The 20,504-nt window shown below is 39.8% G+C and overlaps 1 protein-coding gene across 1 annotated transcript in view; it reads right to left on the bottom strand.

The window, feature by feature from the left end:
• The window catches only part of spon1a (spondin 1a), a 155,208-nt gene extending 135,092 nt beyond the window's left edge, over nt 1-20,116 (bottom strand). The window contains exons 1-3 of the mRNA XM_041788799.1: nt 19,604-20,116; nt 18,628-18,734; nt 8,787-8,920 (exon numbers count right to left, since the gene is read on the bottom strand). Of these exons, the coding sequence (XP_041644733.1) occupies nt 8,787-8,920; nt 18,628-18,734; nt 19,604-19,835 (473 nt within the window). The 5' untranslated portion in view covers nt 19,836-20,116. The remainder of the gene's footprint in view (nt 1-8,786; nt 8,921-18,627; nt 18,735-19,603) is intronic.
• Between the last annotated feature and the right edge of the window lie 388 nt (nt 20,117-20,504).

The following is a 20,504-nucleotide window of genomic DNA, read 5'->3' on the forward strand; positions in this document are numbered from 1 at the left end:
ATGTTCCTTTTGTTCTGTCTTGTTTGTTCCATTTATGGTCGGAGATGTAACATTTTGTATTAAATACATTTAAGTGATTTGAATAATTTGGGTCACGATTTGTCCCAAGGAGGTGGTAGTGGGTCCTTAAGCCCACTTCTTCACATGATGTCACCCTCTGGTTTCTATAGAGGCGTTAGGAAACCTAACAATGGCGATATTGTAATTGCCAATTCTACTTGACACTAAATCAATCTGGAAACAGACAGACTGGTGGAACTGAGGTGGTCCTTAAGGTAATCAGCTACAAGATATCTGCCGGTCAGTCAATGAAGATCTCTAAGACTTAATAAAATCCAAACGGATGAGTTATAAACTCTGTCCTCCCATACATTGTACCCTGTGTAACAATACAGCAAGGACTTATTGATGCCAAAATAGATGGTAAAAGTGTTCATCCCTGCTGTAATAATGGACATTTAACTAGGGCCCTAATGACAATTCTTTACGTTTTATTGTATCTTACAGTACCGTACCATACTGCACTGTGTTGTTACATATCGTGTCATATTGTACTGTACTGTACTGCATTGTACTGTACTGCATTGTACTGTACTGTATCATATCAAACTGTACTGTATCGCATTGTACTGTATTGTAGCGAAGCATACTGCATCATATCCTATTGTACTGTACCATATTGTATGATACCCTACTGTATGGCATGGTGCAGTACAATACCATATCATATGGTATACGATATTGTATCATACATACAGTATCGTATTGTATTGTATCATACCATACCGTACTGTATCAAATCGTACCAAACTGTATCGTGAGGGATCGTATCATGAGGCCTTGAGAAATACCCAGCCATATTAGGGATGAGTACCAAAACCCAGAACCAACATGGTACTGGTTCCAACACATCCTGCACCTCCCCTACTGGACAACAACACAGATTCCGATGCCTCATTTTGGTATCAGCCACCCCGATGCAACACCCTGCCACTCCAAATGAAAGACACAAAAAACAGTTATGGAAAATGTCCGATATTTCTCTGAGTCATCTATGATACCAAGACAGTTTTTATTCACTTGGTAACTTAAAACACACCTTTTCATCTCCTAAAAAGTACTGATTCAGGCATCAGTTTAGCACCAGTATCAGAAAAAACTCAAATGATAGCCAACCCTTATTGTGTGTAAATGTAATAAAGTCAATAATAAAGTACACCTTTCTGTTAAGCAGCACTATAACTTTAGAGAACTGATGGTGTGTTTTTCTGTTTTGAAATAGGACTCTCAAAGTGGTGATCCTCTCTAGAGTAGCTACCTTGCTGATTGCTTCGATATGAAACCAGCCCTACTGAACAAGTTTGAGATAGCAGCAACAGAGTCACAGTGAACTTGGCATGATATAATTCTGGCATATAATGTAAGAAATCCAAAAATAAACTGAACTGGATGGTAAAACTTTGTAAGTCGGTGCACTAACTTCAGGAGCTTGAATGAGCATCCCTGCCTGACCCTATCATCATGCACCAAACCACCAAGCTCAGTCTTTCCATCTAAAAGACGGAGCCTGCCTGTCAATTACACTGCAGCAAACCACTCGGGAGGAGCAAGATTCCTAGGACACCATCTGAGTCACTGGAGCTTTCTAACAGAAACACACATAAACACATACTTATACCACACACACTTCTAATTCCATAACCAGATGTCGTTTTTTAAATAACCATCATATTTTACAGGCAGGCAGACCAGCGGGCAGCTCTTTTGGGATTTGAAATGAAATTAAAAGCAAACATTAACCCCGTCTGTGGTGGTAATGAAATTTTCCTATCTAAGCTAGGCTAATCTATAATATTATTTTGCATTATTATGTTGGTTCTTTGCTGTGTATATTTGTTGACTGGGCAGTATTTGTGTTTGTGTTGCCACCTACCTCTGCTGGAGAGGGCTTTACGATAACACAGTCATGGAGTAACAGGATCCTTTGTGTCTCAACAGTTTTCAGAGAAAAAGGCTGAACTGTACAGTTAGAAACACTGAGCTTGTACTTTTTCAGTCAGGACAACCTTTGTAAGCCTCAGCAGTGAGGCACACAAAAACCTTGTCATCTCTGTGAATGCCAGATAGAGGAGGAACAGTTGCAAGTACCCACTCCCAACGTGTAATCACAACTTTCAGAAGCATCTCTTTTCAACTGTCTGCTTCTCAAACTTCTTTCTCCCTCCTCTATTGTCTGCACCCTGGCATTACATCCACATTTCTGCACTCTCTACTGTCTGTTTCTGCCCTGTTCTCTCTGTCACACTTTCAACTTTCTCTTCAATCCATGTGCTTGACTGAAAACGAATTCTGCCATCTTCCTACTGGTCTCAATGAAAAGAAGAAGCTCTGTACAACATGACCTGATGTGAGAAAAACATGACACACACTGAAGATGAAAATAAAGAAGAGATGGATCTTCAGAAAGGTGGAGACGGAGCGACGAGCACTTCAGGGCAAGAGGGTAAAGACAGGTCATGATCATTCTCCAGGAGGGTAAAGACAAAAGAATTGGAAAGTACAGACATGAAGCAAAGAGAAAGTTGTAACATTCTTGCAGGGCGGAGGTCACATAAAAACATGCATTTCTAAACTAAAATATGCAACCTTTCCTAAGACCTACAGAGATGTAGAAGTGGCAGCACAGTAATAGACCGCATACCAAAACAGTTAAATTATGCATTGATCAGGAGGCCTTGTAAGTTGCGGTCTCTGAGTACATTTCCATCTTATTTCCCCACAGAACTGGATTAATAAATGGATTCCTGCCATTAATCTGTCAGCTGAACATGAAAGTGCCTGGATCCAAGAAAGCCCAGAGGAAACTAGGCAGCAGAATTGATTGGTGTCAATGAGCAAGATCCCTTATAAAGGTAATATACTATGAGGCCCGTTGAAGATCAAATTTGACAGCCAGAATTGATCTGTGATTAGGGGAAAGGGTATTGAAACAGTTACTGGAACATATATAGGACAAACATACAATGCCTCTGAAAATTGTTCACTTGCTTGCTTGTTATTTTAGACTCTTATTGATATTATAAATCAAATATGGTTAATAGAATTAAGCTTTTCTATCAAAGAAAACGACAAAACAACTCATATCTTACTGCATAAATGTTAACTCCATTTAAAGTGAGAGTCAGAGCATGGATACAAAAAAACATTCCAAGCCGCTGAACATCCATCAGAGTTTAGTTAAAAGCCATCAACAAGAAATGGAAGGAATGTGACACACTTGTAAATCTGCAGGATCAGGCCACAAAGACACCTATGACTACTCTGAAGGAGTTTTGAGCCTCAGCAGCTGAGAAAGGAGAGCCTCTGCAACTGTTGCCCGGGTTCTTCAACAGTCAAAGAGAAAGCCACTGTTGACGAAAACTTAGATAAAACCTTGACTAGAGTTCTTTAAAAGGCATGAGGGAGACTCCATGGTCAAGTGGAGGAAAGTTCTTTGGTCTGATGAGACCAAAATGGAGCTTTTTGGCCTTCAGACAACACACCATGTTTGGCGGACACCAAACACTGCACATCACCACAAACACACCATTCCCACTGTGAAGCACGGTGGTGGCAACATCATGCTGTGGGAATGCCTCTCAGCAGCTAGTCCTGCAAGGCTTGTAAAGGTAGAGGGTAAAATTAATGTGGGGAAATACAGGAGAATCTCAGAGGACAGTCTTATTCAATCTGCAAAAAAAACTCTGGTTTGAGACAAGATTTATTTTACAGGAAGACAATAATCCAAAGCATACAGTGAAAGCTACACAGAAATGGTTTAAAGACAAAAAGGTGAATGTTCTGGAGTGGCCAAGTCAAATCCCCGATCTCAATCCAGTTGAGAATTTGTTGCTGGACTTGAAAAGTGCTGTTCATGCCCAATTACCATGCAACTGGAAAGAGTTTGAGCAGTTTTGCAAAGAAGAATGGAGTACAAATGCAGTGCCCAGATGTGCAAGCCTGATTGAGACCTATCCACACAGACGCTGATCTGTGATATCAGCCAAAGGTGTGTCCACGAAATACTGACTTGAACAAGGTAAATATTTATGTGGTCACTTATTTTATGTTGTACTTTTATTTTGTTACACTGACATTATTTTGTAGAAATCGGTTTCCACTTTGATTTGAAAAAAGGTATTTTTTTATTTATTTTTTTTATTTTCTATTTTTTTTACAAAAAAAAGCCAAATTATATTGGCTATGACTGACTTACAAAATCAATAAAAGGGGTCAAAGATCCAAGGGGTGTAAAAATACTTTTTACAGGGACTGTAATAGAAGTACAACTCACAATATCAGAGAGAATTTGTGTTTTAAATTAAATGATCAAATCTTAAATTTAAATTAGGGATTCACAGATATATCAATGTATCATCAGTATAGGTCAATAAAGGCCAATTTAACAAAATTCTGCCATCAGCAAATAATGTGGATAGGACCAACAACTGGTGCAGTTCTAATTTAAATCTTTATGAAAAAATGAGACACAAGCCAGACAATAAATCAAGCTCACCTGCTTTAATTTGTTGTCATCCTTAAAAACTACAGTTGTGATGTCTATCATATACACTTAAAGCCAACTTTAAAATGCACAGCTTCTGCAACAGCTTATCCTGCATACATGAGCATGGGAGGTCAGTAAAACCCTAATAATCCTATGGCTTTCTTGTAATCTTAAACAATGACTGGCTTTTTGTCTCATCAGGGATGAGGCTTGTGCAAAGCTGAACTATTTTAAGGCTGAGCAGGCTGCTAGTAGCTGTTTTTAAATTTCAATGTAATGTAGCATATTTATTTATCATTATTTTCACATGTGGCTTTTGACACACTTAGTATTGAAATTCTTTAAGAATTAAGGTGTGTAGATGGCCTAGTGGTAAGTTTGCACCCCAGGTTGAAATCTGGCCTGTGGCTCCTTCACTGCATGTCATTCCCCACTCTCTCATCCCTGTTTCTGAGTTTCTCCACTGTCCTAGCTCTCAGATAAAGGTAAAAGGTACTCTGGATTCATCCAACAGTCTGAACAGTCTACCTGTCAAAGAAGGAAAAGGTGCCTAGACAGTCTGTTTGTTCTAACCAGAGGCCTGTGACTAATGTAGATCTAATTTAAGATAAATAAAAGCTACAAGCCTCTGACCTCATAAATTTCCTCGATATTTGTGTTTTATAATTCTGAAGCTTATTTAAAAATAAATTAATAAAAAATACAAGCACTTATTCTGTCACTGCTGCTGGCTATAATATTTAGATTTATTATTTATTTATAGGAAATATGTGGAGAACATAGAGACGGAAGAGTGACAGCTGATGTACAAAATAAAGAGAAATACTCAGTTTAATGAAGAGAGGATAGTGAACAGTTTATTTGTGTTTTTTGGGGGGTGGGGGGTTGTGAAGACACAAGATAAATGGTTAATATGAGCTATCATAAAAATTATAGGCTATAAACAGTGGTCAACATACAAATGTAGAAAAATCCTCACCAACTATAAACTATAATGTAGACTTATTTAACCTGTCCACAGTGAGATGTGATGAACTCTATCAGCTGCTGTCAGGAATAGTGCAGACTCACGCTGGATGCAGACAGAGATCATAAAGGTCCAGAACAGTTTCTGATCAATTTTTTTATGTCTCCTACAAACACCAGACTACAAACGGGAGCGTAACATCTTCTCTAAGATAATAAATCTAAACAGTGAAAACATCAGCTGACAGCAGCGCAACTTTACCGGCAGACATCGTTTACAGATATCATGGATTTTATGATAGAAATATAAACCTTTGCCACAAGATGCCTACTTGTGAGTTTTGTTTAGACATTTTTCTGATAAAGAAAATATTTCTAAAATTAGTAAAAAAGTTTATACTAAATCCTGATGTCTAAAGAGACAAAGGGAGAGTAGAGGACTAACATGAACAGAAACGTTTCAACTCTTGCAGACACTGTTTTTTATTACGTCAATAAATAATACAGACACAGATATAGCATCCTGAAAGGTTAAACATTATTTTCTTATGCTAAAGGGGGTATTAGCTCATTGTCCATTTAAACAGGAGAGGTGAAACAGCGATAAAAAGACGATGTGTGCTATGACAAAAGCCAACATAAACAAAAGACAGTGAACAGGCTGCATCATTATCTGTGCTCTGTAATATTTATTAATCATTATTTCATGTGCACTTTATCAGAGGTGCATTATTGTGCATCTGAGCAGCCCTAAAATAACTAAATGAAACGTGGCAGACAGCCCGCTGCAGTGTTTGGATGCATTGTTATGCTGGTGGTCTTTGTAAATATAAAACGATATTAACTGCAGCGTAACAGTTAAACTTCACTCTGTATATTTTAACACGGTGGTACAGGGCGTAGGCTACAGCTGAAGCGCTGTTGTCCGTTACTCGTTATCAGGGAACATATCAGCAGCTGTCGCTATTAAATTAGTTTTTATCCATGTCCACCTCACTTTCTGCCATGTTTGCTTCCTCGTGGTTGCTGCAGGTGATTTCAACGTGTACTGATGAAGCACCGCCCTAGACTCAACCCTCCGTGGGCAGTCTGTGGGCTGGCAGCAGGTTGGCTCTGAGATGTGGAAGTGCAGGTTGTAGTCTAACAGACGTCTACAGACATATGAGCCACTCTGTCCGGCGGAGATTTGAAGGGTACGTGAGAGGCGATTTCTCCTTACAGTTTAAAGTAAGGGCAGTGACACACTAATTATTGGGCATGACATACACATTTACTATTGATTGTTGGTTGAAAATCGGTAAATTTTTCCTTTAAGCTAACAGGCTATCGCTGCCGTAGATTGTTTATGGCGAAGCTTCTATGTGGATAAAATTGAGGCCAAGGCGGGAGACATGCAAAAGCATCTTCCTTGCCAAGACAAACTTTTGGTGTGGCTCTTTGCTCTTATTTAAAAAAAAAAAGTCATCCAGCTACGATTAAACTGACACTTTCCCACAGCTACATTTGAGGGAGATAGCTACAGTGGCAGCAGGGATTGGATACACTGGCAAACCTCGCCCATTACTATTGCAAACCCATACCAAAGCAGACCAGGAGAAAAGGGGAAACATCTTTTCCGTCATCAAAAGTTTTCAGTGTTGCTCTTTGCCCTTGTTTTAATAAAGGCGTGTTGTCCAGTTCTGACTAAACTACCACTGTGGCTACGTCTGAGCTAATCACTCCACTCCAGCCTTTGTATACAACCACTCACTGTACAACTAACCACCACCCCCTAACTCTCACAAACATGCAGAGGCAGGTCAGCAGAAGAGCAAAAGCACCTCTCACATCATGAAGAGCTTTTACTGTTGCTTATTCTTTCTTTCATTCAGATGTGCTCCAGTTCTGGTAAAACTGACGCTATGCTAATGCTACAGCCGAGGTAATCACCACACTTGAAGCCGCCAGTGTAAACGGCTTGTAAAAATAAACACTGCCCATAGCTACTGACGTGTTCTCCTGGTTTGGCACAAACTTTGCGGATTGGAGCTTTTCAGGATTGATTTGCCTGATGATAGATATGAAGTCTCCTAAATCCATCTGCTTTGCAAGGTCTATATTAATGTAGTGGGTATAGAAGTGATAAATATATGACTGTCATTATGTTTTTGCATACTTCCCATTTAAGGCCACCCACAGTTCAATAAGTGTAGCTCCCCCAGTGCAAATGAGACAATTAAACACTTTTATTCAAAGTGAAAGCAAAGGGGAAAATGCACCCCTGACTAAGCTGCAAAGCAGCTCTCCTGAGCTGTTTTCATGTATTTCCATTACTCATTTTTTAATGCATTTTAGAAAGAAATTGGCCCCCGCCAGAGCAAATGAGCTTTGGTGCAAAAAACATGATAAAAGCTTTAAAAGCCACATGCTGTTTGAAAGCAATTATGTGGATCCTTACAGAATTACTAGTATCCAAAGCAAAGTATAACAGGCCACTATTTCACCTCTGTTTGACCTAAGAAAAAAATAGCTGTCCCTTAAATATTATTCAGTGTTATATTCAATGTTTTTATCAAGGATTAAAATGGCTCAGATATCAATTTGGCCATGGGGCCTAAATCCTAGCCAACACAAGGCTCCCTTACCCAGCTCTGTGTAGATGTGTGAGGTCTAGAGTCTTTACAGGAAGGAGATTGTTATTCTGTCTGTGCGAGGGGTGAGCCACGTTATACGATGAAATAGGTATCACATCTGTCAGGTCTAGGCTGCTTCCAACAAGCTCCCAACTCACCGTCTATATGTGAATAGAATTATACACAGCCTACATGAGAGGAGTAGAGGCGCTGACAGCTGTTCTCCACAAACAGATCCATGACAAGAGCAAATTGCACTGAGCTGCAAACTTGTGCTGGAATAAGACAAGTGCAATATCCTTAGTGAAACCTTGAGACAGGGATGATATTCGAGGAAAGTGATGCACAATTCATGGTGCTATCAGCAATCACAATCACCTCCTTCTGAATTCTCTCCCCGGTTCATTACAAACTAATGCAGCCTGATACAACCGTCTACAATAAACCTAACCTTCATTGATCTCCAGACCATTATGTTTATTCTCTGTTGAGAGCCTGTCTCAGCACATTTCCTGCCCTCTAATAATAACCAATCACAATTCAACAAGTACAAGTACCTTTTCATCAGAAATGAAATATTATGTCCTGTGAGTCAGTCCTCCACATTTCATTCACAGATGTTGTTTTTTAAAAAGAACGTCTTAAGATGAGTGGAAACATACTTGAGAAGAATACAGCCGGAGCCAGTCGAAGGTGCTGTCCAAAACACCTGGATGCTGGTGCGTCTGCGAGGAGTGCTCTCTGTCACAGCAGGGGGGCAGTTTGTCATATACTGTGTTTCCTCCTCATCAATTATCTGGAAAAGAAACACAAACACTAAAAGATAAGAAATTCAAATAAACATCCTCAGAAAATAACATGTATTGAGCAAGCATATCAAGCATTATAAGCGGCTGAAATTTACATTAATTCCCAACTCTTGAAACACAGTAAATGATGTAAAGCCAAAAGAACCCATATGCAGAACCTGATAACTTAGAAGTTATTCCTAATTCTTATGTTTGAGTTAGAATTGGATCAGCATCTTTAACTTGTGTTGACATAAGAAATGTGGCTGGCTATAGTAGCTGAAATATCAATATGAACAGGATTCTATTGCATACAAATTTGGCAAACATATTATTTTGTTAAAAATACAAAACTGAAAGGAAACTCTTCAAGGTTTTAGAGTGAAAATCCCTTGTTATACATGATAAGCTCTGTTCATAAATATACTGGTGTTTTCCACACAGTGAGGATGAAATTTGAATGTATTTTTAGGTGAGCTTCACATGTAAACACACATTTCTTACCTCATCTTTGCCCTGTTTTTTTCTTAACCAGTCCAGATGAGTATTAAGTATTTGGCCACACCTGTTAAGTATTGAATTCAGGTGTTTCAATCAGACCTGTTGCCACAGGTGTATAAAATCAAGCACATAGCCATGCAGACTCCATTTGTGAACATTTTCTCTTAAACTCTTAAAAGACTAAAAAGACTGACACCTGAGACCCTCTAACATCTAAAGACAATTTGTCAGCAAGCCGTTGAGTTTTCAGTCTCAGACTGAGATTTTGCAGACTGTGGGTCACTAACTACAAGACTAGAGTACGATTCCTTGTGTGATTACTTCCCATCATGCATCTGATGGAAATTCATAACAACAATATTTTCTTATAATGCAATGTTTTAAATCATTTACACTAAGTAGAAATGAAAGGAAAGTTAAACACAGAAACAACTTTGCATGTTACTGCAACAACAGAGGAACTATCCCGAAAACACTTCAGAATAAAAGAACGGTATGAAAACGCGAGGCGTCTCACCATGGTAACAAACTGATCAGGCTTTTACTTTTAAAATCCAAGTGGTGATTTACAGGACCTGTCATGTCAGCCTGGAATTAATTGATAGACAAGGCACAAAAAGACACAGGTGCAGACATCTGACTGCGGCGTAAGGCGCATGGTACTAAAAATTTGCCATTAGTCTGGTGATTCCATGGCTGAAGAGTTCTGAACACCCACTGGCATTAATGTAAAAACAAAAACTGTGTGTAAGGAGCTTCATGGGATGGGTTTCCATGGCCAAGCAGCTGCATGCAAGCCTTGTATCAAGACGTCCAATGCCAAGCATTGGGTGGGGTGGTGCATTAAGCCATCTGAGAAATTTGGTGGTGGAGGGATAATGGTATGGGGCTGTTTTACAGGGTTTGGGCTAGACCCCTTATCTCCAGTGAAGGGCCATCTTAATGCTTCAGCATACCAAGACATTTTTGACAATGCTGTGCTTGCAACATCAGTGCATGACCTCATAAATGCTCAACATGAATGGGCACAAATTGGCAATGGCAATTAAAGTACATGTTTTGAATACAATGTAATTACAGTCCCTGTTGGTGTAATGGTGAGGTAGCCAAATACTTTTGTCCATATGGTGTGGTGGTAAGATACATAGACACAGACCTCCGCCACTAGCCCTATCTCCCAATAGTAAAGAATCCTTTAAAAAATTCCTGGATCCATCCCCACATGCCCCCCACCACGGCATTTGCTGATTACTCCCTCCCCGGTGGGATGGAAACACTGTGAGCCAAAGCACTGGCTTCGCTACAGGTGCCCACAGATGCACCCATGGTCTCACCAGACGACTGGAAGTCATGGCAGAGGATGAATATTCCTCTATTCCTCACAGCATTATAAGTATTCTCGCCACAATTGGCTGTCTTTCTCTCTGTTACGCTCCAACTCATCTCCTCGACCGAGCGTGCATCTTTCAAACTCTAGAAACTCCAAAACTTTGAATAGAAACACACCCAAAAATGTCCGCCATCTCCTGGTGTGAAGTGGTAATAGCACAGACCTCCGCCATTAGCCTTATATCCCAATAGTACAGAATCCTTTAAAAAAATTTCTGGATCCAGACAGTGATCCGGATCAGTCCCAAAATCTTATCAGTTCTTACTTATGCCATTTCTGACATTTCCTGAAAATTTCATCAAAATTCGTCCACAACTTTTTCAGTTATGTTGCTAACAATCAAACAAACAAACAAACAAACAAACCCACCTGATCACATAACCTCCTTAGTGAAGGTAACAATAAATGTTGCTTTGTCTTGTATCTGAAAGCATTTACATCAGGGTATCTCTGCATAAGTCAGTGCTTCAGTTGGGCCACCGCAGGTGAAAAAAATATTTGATTACACCACTGGGCAGGTCTTGAAGATTTCAAGGGCATCCCTGAAATTTAATAAGAAATTTTCATAAGCTCTTGTTTGAGACAGGCTACTGAAATTTCAAAAATGCCTGTAACTACCCTTTAAACGTAATAGTTATTCAGTCAGTCTCATTCTAGACCTGAAAAGATCTGAGACTGTCCATGTGCTGAAGTACATGGTTGAGGTATTTGACACCAAACAGCAAAGCAATTAATCCAGACTAGTGATTAGGTGACACATTGTGCTGTTCTTACACTTTCAACAATGTCTGGCAGTCTGGGGGGTTGGCTTCTACCTGGAGGGAAAAGTAGTCATCTCAGTGAAAGCAGTTTTAATGCTTTATGGATTATTTTTTAAAAGAAGTCAGTGAAATTAAATTCATTTATAGACTTAATCGGAAACATCAGATATCTGATTATGATGCTGTTATCATGAGAGCAGAAATAAGTCCCCAGACTCTTCAGTTCACCCTGAAGTCCCGCTGCATGCTGCCCTCTAAACTCATGCACACCTGAGACATTAAGCATCTCATTGATTTCAGCTGTTTGGGAAATTAGTGGAGCTGGTTGCACGAAGGAGCGCAGCCAGCAGACTAATGCTCACTGCCCAGAGACCAAGGATCTGTTTGATAGGAAGTGACATCAGGGCAGTAAAGTCGAGGAACTTTCTCACTCCATAAAGCTGTCAGCAGAGAATTTCCTTTGTCATGCCATGTTATGAATGAGCTCCCTCTGAAAGTAGACTGTGTGTGTGGATGTGCATGGCTCTGTGTGTATGTTAAAAGTCAGTGAGGGAGGGAGAAAGAGAGCCTGAGAGCTGTGTGTTTGTACAAGTGCAATGCCTGTGTGTGCAGCCTATCTCAGAATGGCAGATTACCCCCCCTCCTCCTCTTCTTCCTCCTTCTCTTGTGTTCCCATGGTTTCTAACAGGCATCCTGGGCCGGCCTGGCTGGACTGCAACACATGTTTAAACCAGCGAAGTGAAGTCTCGTGGGAATGTATTTAACACCATCTGCAAAGAAAAGCAACCAATTTGCTGCAAGATGACCTTTAGACCCATTTCTCCATATGCGTGTCTGGTGCCAGATTTTCAAAATTGCTACCAAAAGCAGACAAAAAGTGTGAAGCATGGAGAAAAGTGTGAAAGTGAATCAGAAAGACAGTTTTTTCTTTTTAAGAAATTGTGCATCCGAGTAAGAGCTTTCCTCTCTGCAGCTGCTCAGTCCTTAATAACATGGAGACTCTGGAATAATGAATGCAAATAGCATGATTTTCAGAGATTTTACTTATCAAACAGTTTCGCAGCTCTGATATCAAATCATCCTCATGAATAGTATTATGGAGACCTGCCTGTTAGGCTGAAAATCATGTCATATGTTGCACTCAATGGCACCAATTTCACTCCTCACACAAAACAATTTGCCTTTTCTTGTTCTATCACTTTCCCTGCTGAGAAGTAATGTCTCACAAGACAATACCAGCATAGCCCGCTGCTTCACGCTCTCGCCAGCTACTATACACACAGAGAGAAATGCACACAGTGGCAGCTGACCTCCCCAAGAAAAGCTCAATAAAAGTGCTTTTCATCAAGAGCAGAGCTGTCCTGAGACGGCTGGGATGGGGCACACCAGCAGATTTCAAATGAGCTGTATGTTAAATAAAGCCTGACGTCTTCTGTTGCAGCTTATTTTCTCTTTCTTTCCTCTCAATGCCTGGAGGCCGGCCCACCCAGAGCTCTTTCAGAAATGGAGGATTGGTGTGTTTGAACGTGTTTTAGTATGTGTGTCAGTGTGCTTTCTTCCCATAAAAGATATAAAGCATAAAAGACTAACTGTGCAGGTGATATCTCTTTGGACAGCGGTTTATTTTTACCTTGCTGTCACATGGTGCTTTTAACAAGACAGGTGATCATCTGCAGCTGTGAAAAGAGACCATCAGCTGGCTGGAGACGAATCAAAGGCAGGTCTCAGTAATGACACTCTCATTCTTCTTACTTTTGATGCCAACATCTGAGGGCTGCGATCACACATCTATCAAACACATCTATAATTCCCTGTGCACTCCACACTCGGCGTCATCACTCCGTGGAGTGAAATGACTGAACATGACTAAATGATGTAGTGTTTTACCCCTCTGCTCCTGATGTTTAGCACCCTGTCACACCATGCCAAGCACCGCCACATGGCTGAGGTGCACACCCAAGGCTGGCGCTAAATAACAGCAGCATGAAATCAATTGCCAAGACGGATAAAGCTGTGGAAAACCTTGTCAGTGTTTACGCTGGGGCACTAGGTGTGAGGTGAACAAAGGACAAAAAAAAAAAGTTCCTTTTTTTGTGTTGTCCCACATACAAGGTTCAGGTTCACCGAGAGTGCCACAGCAAGGCAGGAGCTGTGATCATAACAGCCTCAGGGCTGCAGCGCAAGCCTCCCCATGTATTGTACTTCAGGTTCAATAAAATAATAAGGTTTTATGTGGGAAGCCACTGAAACTGACAGTTTCTCAAAGGCTGAAAAGGAGAACACCACACACACGCTGCTGAAACTATTTAACAAGTGCTTTTTTGACAAGGTTTGCTTCTAAGAAAAATACTGTTTAATTCCTGAGAAAGGCTAAGGCATAGATTTTTAAGTGTTTTTGCCAAGATATACATCTTCATAAGGAATACATTTGTCTCCACACTGCACAGGCCTGTACTTTTATTACATTTGAGTACTTAAACCCTTAATTGCTCCATTCTTTTCGTATCCTCTGAAAAAAATTTAGTTATCTTGTGTACCGTACAAATGAATTTATTACTTTGACTAGGATGAAATAAATATTAGCTGGACACAGCAAGCTTAAAGTCATGAGACATGACAGAAACCAGTGAAAAGGAATGAATCTGGTGACTATGAATGTAAAATCACTGTCAGGTTACATATCTTTTTTCTCTCAGTGAAGTTATGTGGTATTTGTTATTATTAACCACATTCAGACAACAGCCAAATATCTGAACTATCACACTGGAGCAGGAGTTTAAATGCTGTCAGGATGCTGTTTAGCCTTTTTTCAGTGTTTACAGTAAAAATTCAAATTTAATGGCAGCTAGTAGACCTAAATAACTGAAAAGTCAATAACAAGTTAAAATTTTGAAGGAAATCAGGAAGGAAACCTTGAGGTAAAATAAAAAATTTGATGGCCTATTAGTTGTTTAATTAAATAATCACATTTACTCAGAGTAATTAGTTTTTTGGTGTACTTGTCCTTTTTTAGTACACTTTGAAATCAGTAGTTTTACTTTAACTTGAGTAAGTTTTAATCAGATAAACAGTTCTTTTACTTGAGTTCTCTTGTAGTTTTTCCACCTAAACTGTAATTCTAACACCATTCTCAGTGAAATGGCCTTCGGTGTTGGAGTTATTTGACAGTGGGAGTTCCCATCATGCCTTGGGCAGTGTTTGGATGTGTTTTATATGCGTTTAGATGCTGCCTGCTGAACCGTGATTCCTGCTTGGGTTCCTTTGCTCATGTTTCTGGAGAATTGTTCTTGTTTTCATGTGTTACACAGGTGCACCATGATTGAAGTTATCCGCTGATTTGGAGTTCTCGCCTGTGACTTCAGGTGCTCCTAAAGCAGTTTTCTCAACTGGTCAAGCATCGGGACCACCATCAACTCTTTATTGAGAAATTGCGACCAGATTTCTGATATTTTTCAGTCAATTGGATTTATTTGATGGAAATAGTATACTTTAGACCTTATAATACACTTACAAGATGTGACAAATCAAAGAGACAAGACCAGAAAAAGCCTGATTCAAAGGAGTTTTATGGACTTTATGGCATTACTTTTGCTTCCAGGAACACAACCAACTTTTGGGATTTTTGTGCTTGCCAGAGGTGACCCACCTTGCCATAGGTTTTAAAGAGTTACTAGCTGGAGATCAACCATGGAGGCATGCCTCATGGAGGCAACTATGCCCAAGGACAGGGTCCTCATCAGCATGTAAAGTCATTAAGTCAATTCTAAGCATCTACTGTCTGTTTAAAATGTGTTGAACCCCTGCAGCACTGACTCATTCAATCAGCTGAGCTGGGAGACAGATGTGAAATATGAAGAGGGTTGTTCCTGGCATTTTAAAAATTGTAACATTTAGACCAGGGTTGAGCAATTTGGGAAAATAATCTCATTGTGATTTTTATTTATATATATATATGTATTTCTCAACACACAAGCAATAAATCCTTCTACATTATAATGAACACAATATCTGGTAGAATTAACTAAGGCTGAACAACTTTGAAAGAATATCTGCAATGATTTTGATTTTGTATGATGAGTGGAGCATAACATTTCTGCCACAAAAAATGTTTTAACTGTTTTTTGACCCACATTTTAGGTTAGGAAATAGAAATATTCTGCGATTTGAAAATTGCAGTACGCTATATTGTGATTTAATCAGGACTCCATTGTCTTCATTTTGGTGGATTTGCAAACCAACTACTGCCACCTACTGTATCAGACAGAGTTCATGTGGTCGGACATATACTACTGTGAAAGCAGACCAGCGGGGGGTACAAAGGGGACAGACGTCTCTCTTATTGCATGCACTATTGAGAGGGAAAGTGTTTCAGATGTCATTCCTAGCTCAGAAGTTAAGAAGGCACTAGACTGCTAAATCACCACAGCAAACATGAACATTTAACCAGTTTCAAGTTATAGTATAACCAAGCTTCCACTCCATTTAAAAGCCAATATTACCACTATCAGGCTTTACAATTGTCCTTCTAAGTCGATCAATATTAAAGGCATGTCAACCATTAACATTGATAAAATGACTGGAAACAAGTGATGCACAGATACATCAGTTTGATGTCTAATTAATTTAATGCTTGCAACTAGCACAGCTAATTTTTGAGAAGGTCAGAAGAAGTACCATGTTGGACAAACTCTTGTCAGAGATGAGAGGAACCGTTGGTATTGTGGGATTGTTACACCAAAAGAAGTGATGAAAAAGACTTTGGCATCAGTATGGGCCGTCAGCTAAATCGTCCTTTTTAACATCAGAATCGGTATCAGCATTGGCCCTGATTTTTACAATCAGTACATCTCTACTGTAACTCGCCATCAGACATTAGATTTGGTACCATTCCTGTAGAATCATGTCACAATATTAAAAGTCATATAAGCCTGGAAGTTTCTGAAAGCCAAATAGGGATATAACGACACACTTAAAAATACAGATGTAGGATTTCTGCACTAAAATCAATTTGAAAAGAAAGAAGAGGTCTTATGGTATCAAAAGTTTTCAAAGACAGAGGAATGTTTTTTTTTATTGTAACAGGACATGTCTTTTCACAGTGGTTTGAGCTCTCAAACTCACTCCTGTATCACGGATACCCCCCCCCCCCCCCCCAAGTGAGCTGAGACCAGCACTGCTCCACTGCAGCCTCCTTCTTAATACAATTTCTTGTTTTGCACGGAGTACTTCATACAATACAGTACTTTTTTTGCAGCCGAGATGATATGCCCTACAAATAATGCAATCATTCAAGTGTCATTTTCTTTAGAACAGTTAAAATCTTACTTTCCTTGTTTTTTTTCTTAATCAAAATCAGAATGACATAAAAAAAAAGATCACTCCATTCAATACAACAATTCAAATCAAATTTGCAATACAAGTCAACATAATCACAATTAGCTATATTTTCAAAACTGGCAACATAATATAGTGTTTAGTATAATATAGAATGATTTATGGCTTGTGTTTGTTGAAAAATATGTACAATTGGCAACTTAAAAATTAATCACATATTAAATTGCATGATTAGAGGAAATTCCATATTACGGTCCCAGGATATACTCTTCCAGTGTAGATGCACATTATCGGACCGCTTCAAGCGCGAACATGGAAGTGCATTTTCAGTGCATTTCTCCTTCATTATGGGAAATTTATGAGTGAAAACAAAATGTTGGTTTTCTGTTTGGAAAGAAGTAAACACTGAAGTAAGGCAGAGCTGTGGAGTGCTGGTCGTCTTATCATGTTATTGTTTTGGTTGTGAGCCCTCTGGTGGCAGAATTTTACATCCAGTGCATTTAACTTATTATACGTTATGTATCACAATTACGGCATGTATGAAGGTACTGGATATAGAATACTCTTGAATCACAACTTTAATGTTTATCTAATTTATAAGGATAACTTATGACAAAATGTGATTTTTTTATTTCAGTTCTTCAGCAACGATGAATATAAGGATCCTTTTCCTTGATCTTCCAAATGTAAGCATTACTTTTGATAGTTTGCTTCATTTCTTCAGCATCTGATGTCACACAGAGTGAGGTCAACAGTAGATAGCGCCTTCTAGTGATAAAAATGGAGTACTGCATTATAAATGTGTATCAGATTAATTCTAATCATCCATTGCATCGATTTCTCATTGTAACATGAGCTGTTTTTCCGGTTATAATGCTTATATTGGGGCAGCTGTTCAAAAATCAAGACAGCATCTGGGTTTTCAATCCTTAAAGTGACAAATGCTCTCTTTGATTTATGATAAATAACATCTACAGACATTATCTCAAGCCACACAGGGGGCATGCTTGTGATTGTTCAAATATTCATTGATGATACCTCCTACAGTTGGACCACTCCAGCTGAACCTGCTGTCACCTCAATCACTTTATTGATCCTATAGTACTCTATTGTGTAACAGCATGTACTCTTAGCATAAATGACAACGCAGCGAAAGACCAAGGAAGATCAAGGAGCACACATATCACATACAACATCCACAGCATGATTGAAAGTGCTAAGTGAGAAAATCTTTAAGTCATTATAAATAATGCATAGCACAGTGCTAACATAAACTCCATCCAGCATCTCAAATGTACCAGTTTTTTCACTTCCTGCATGCATGAGCACATACAAATTAATCCTCAGATGCCATATTTTCATAGCCTTGCAAAACACGGCAATGGGATCTGATCTGAGGGTACTATCTATTCATATGCTATATATCAAGCCTATTAGAGGAGGAGAGGTGAGAAAAATCACACTCTGACATGTGAAGACAGGAAATCTGTACGAAAGAAATGTGTGAAGACCTCCTACCTCCACATCTACTGTAAGATCTGGCTATTTTGTCACTCACTACACACACACACACATCACATACAGTGCTCATGTCAGAGTCCGGGGGGGGAGATAATAGTGATAAAACAGTTACATCATAATTGGTTGGATTAGGATGAATTCATTCATTAGAGAGAAAAGAACATGAATGTGTTTTTGTACAGTCTCGTGTCATTTGCTGCAACCTTACCTGGAAATTTCCAGAGTAGTCCTCGTCCTTGTCTCCCACTGCACCCTCCTTTAGGGCGATAAGGGTGAACCCTCTGAAGTAGGAGGGGCTGGATGCAAACAGAGTCACTGGATGGAAGCAAACAAGAGTAAGGGCAGGCATCCAGTAAAACAGCAATCATGATTACTTGATAATCATCTGCCAGCCTGGGTTGTCCTCTGGTAAAACAGCCTAATATTATGTCCTGGAGTAAGTGTAATTATCTTTTTTATGGAGAAATATATAATTTGTTCTTGAGAATGGTGCTTGGATAGCTGATTCAAGGGTTCATTATCAGTCTGGCAGATTTTCTACAATATAATTTTCTTTCAGTCATTTTCCAATCAAATTTTTCTTTCCCTATAATCAACAATTCGTTCATAAGACTTCAAAATGACTCATAGAACAGTTAAAGGCTTTAATGAGAAAAATCACAATTTCCAAATCCATATTTGCCTTGATCGATTTTTGATGCTGTGAAACCAATCACACTTTAATCTATCTGGAGAGAACTGACCAACCGCAGAGCAACATATTGTCGAAACAAGAACAGCATGAACATTTGATTAACAGAGCAGATGGCACGTGTTCATTAACAGCATCCATTAACTTTTAGTTTTAACGAACGCAAACCGGGCACTGCTGCCTCTATAAAAACGTCTTTGACCAGTAAAAAAAGATACGATAAGAGTTTGCAAGGGAATAATTTGGTTACTTTTAGGGTGTCATTTCATTGTTTGTATTTAAAAAGCGCAAATGCGCAGCCAACTGTTGTGGAGGATGATCTTTCATAACAAGTAACTTTGTTATGCTTGACATCTGAAGCAACGCTTCGTTTTAGGTAGACTCTAGAAACTAATGTTAAGTTTGCACAGCCTACTTATTAGTAGCCTGTTTAATGAATCGCTCGCACGGTGCCTACAAACTCCGTGCGTAAACCTCGCGCATAAACACCCACCTCTGTACGTGCTCCCCGGCTGATAGTTCTCCGGGTCTCCCTCAACGCGGAGGCGAAACTCGTTGTTGACCTCCTTCCTATTGCTCTGAGCCCGTAAAATCCGGCTACAATACCCGTCTGCCTTCCCGGCTCTCTCGGAGGGCTCTTCCGTGAAGGCAAACGTATTGCACTCTGCAAACGAGACGAAGCAGAGCAGGAGCAAAACGCGAGAATGTAGCCAGGTAGCTGTCATCGTGAAGGTTTCCGACAGCCAAGTTAATGCGCCGAGATGAAGGGGGGGTGTTCTCTGGGAGAGAGGAAACGCACGTCAGACTCCTGTTTCGTTTTCGCTCTGTAACTGGAGATAAACTTGCAAACTGTTGAAGTAGACTCGCGATCTGCTAGGAGGGTAGATCCATCCTGGTGTGACTGGCAGAGAGGAGGAGGACTGACTGGGATCCGCTGTGCTCTCTCAGTCTGAGAGGACTGCACACTGCGCGCAGCTGCTGAGACTGAAGCGGAGTGAGAGGGGTCCGAGAGAGGAAATGTCCAAGAGAGAGTGAGCGATGTGTGCGTCTGTCTCCAGGGCAGCAGGAGCACACAGCTATTTACAAACCAACGAGGAGGAGAATCCTCTGAACCAACAGACTGGAAACAAAGACAAACGTTTCCACCAATGAGTGCAGAGAGGACGTTTGACAATCTTGGACTGAACTCCCAGTATGTGTGTGTGTATGTGTCTCATCACTCAAGACGACATGAGCACACACAGACAGACACAAAAGAATTAATAAGCATGGTAAACGGTTGTCTAGGCAACTAATTAAACAATAAGTGAGAAATTCACTGGCTGGTCGCTTGTGCACTAAAGTCAATTGATGACACTTTAACAATCTAACACATTTTGTCCTGATTCATGAGG

The sequence above is a fragment of the Cheilinus undulatus genome, linkage group 1 (assembly GCF_018320785.1).
Source record: "Cheilinus undulatus linkage group 1, ASM1832078v1, whole genome shotgun sequence".
NCBI classification, from domain to species: Eukaryota; Metazoa; Chordata; class Actinopteri; order Labriformes; family Labridae; genus Cheilinus; species Cheilinus undulatus.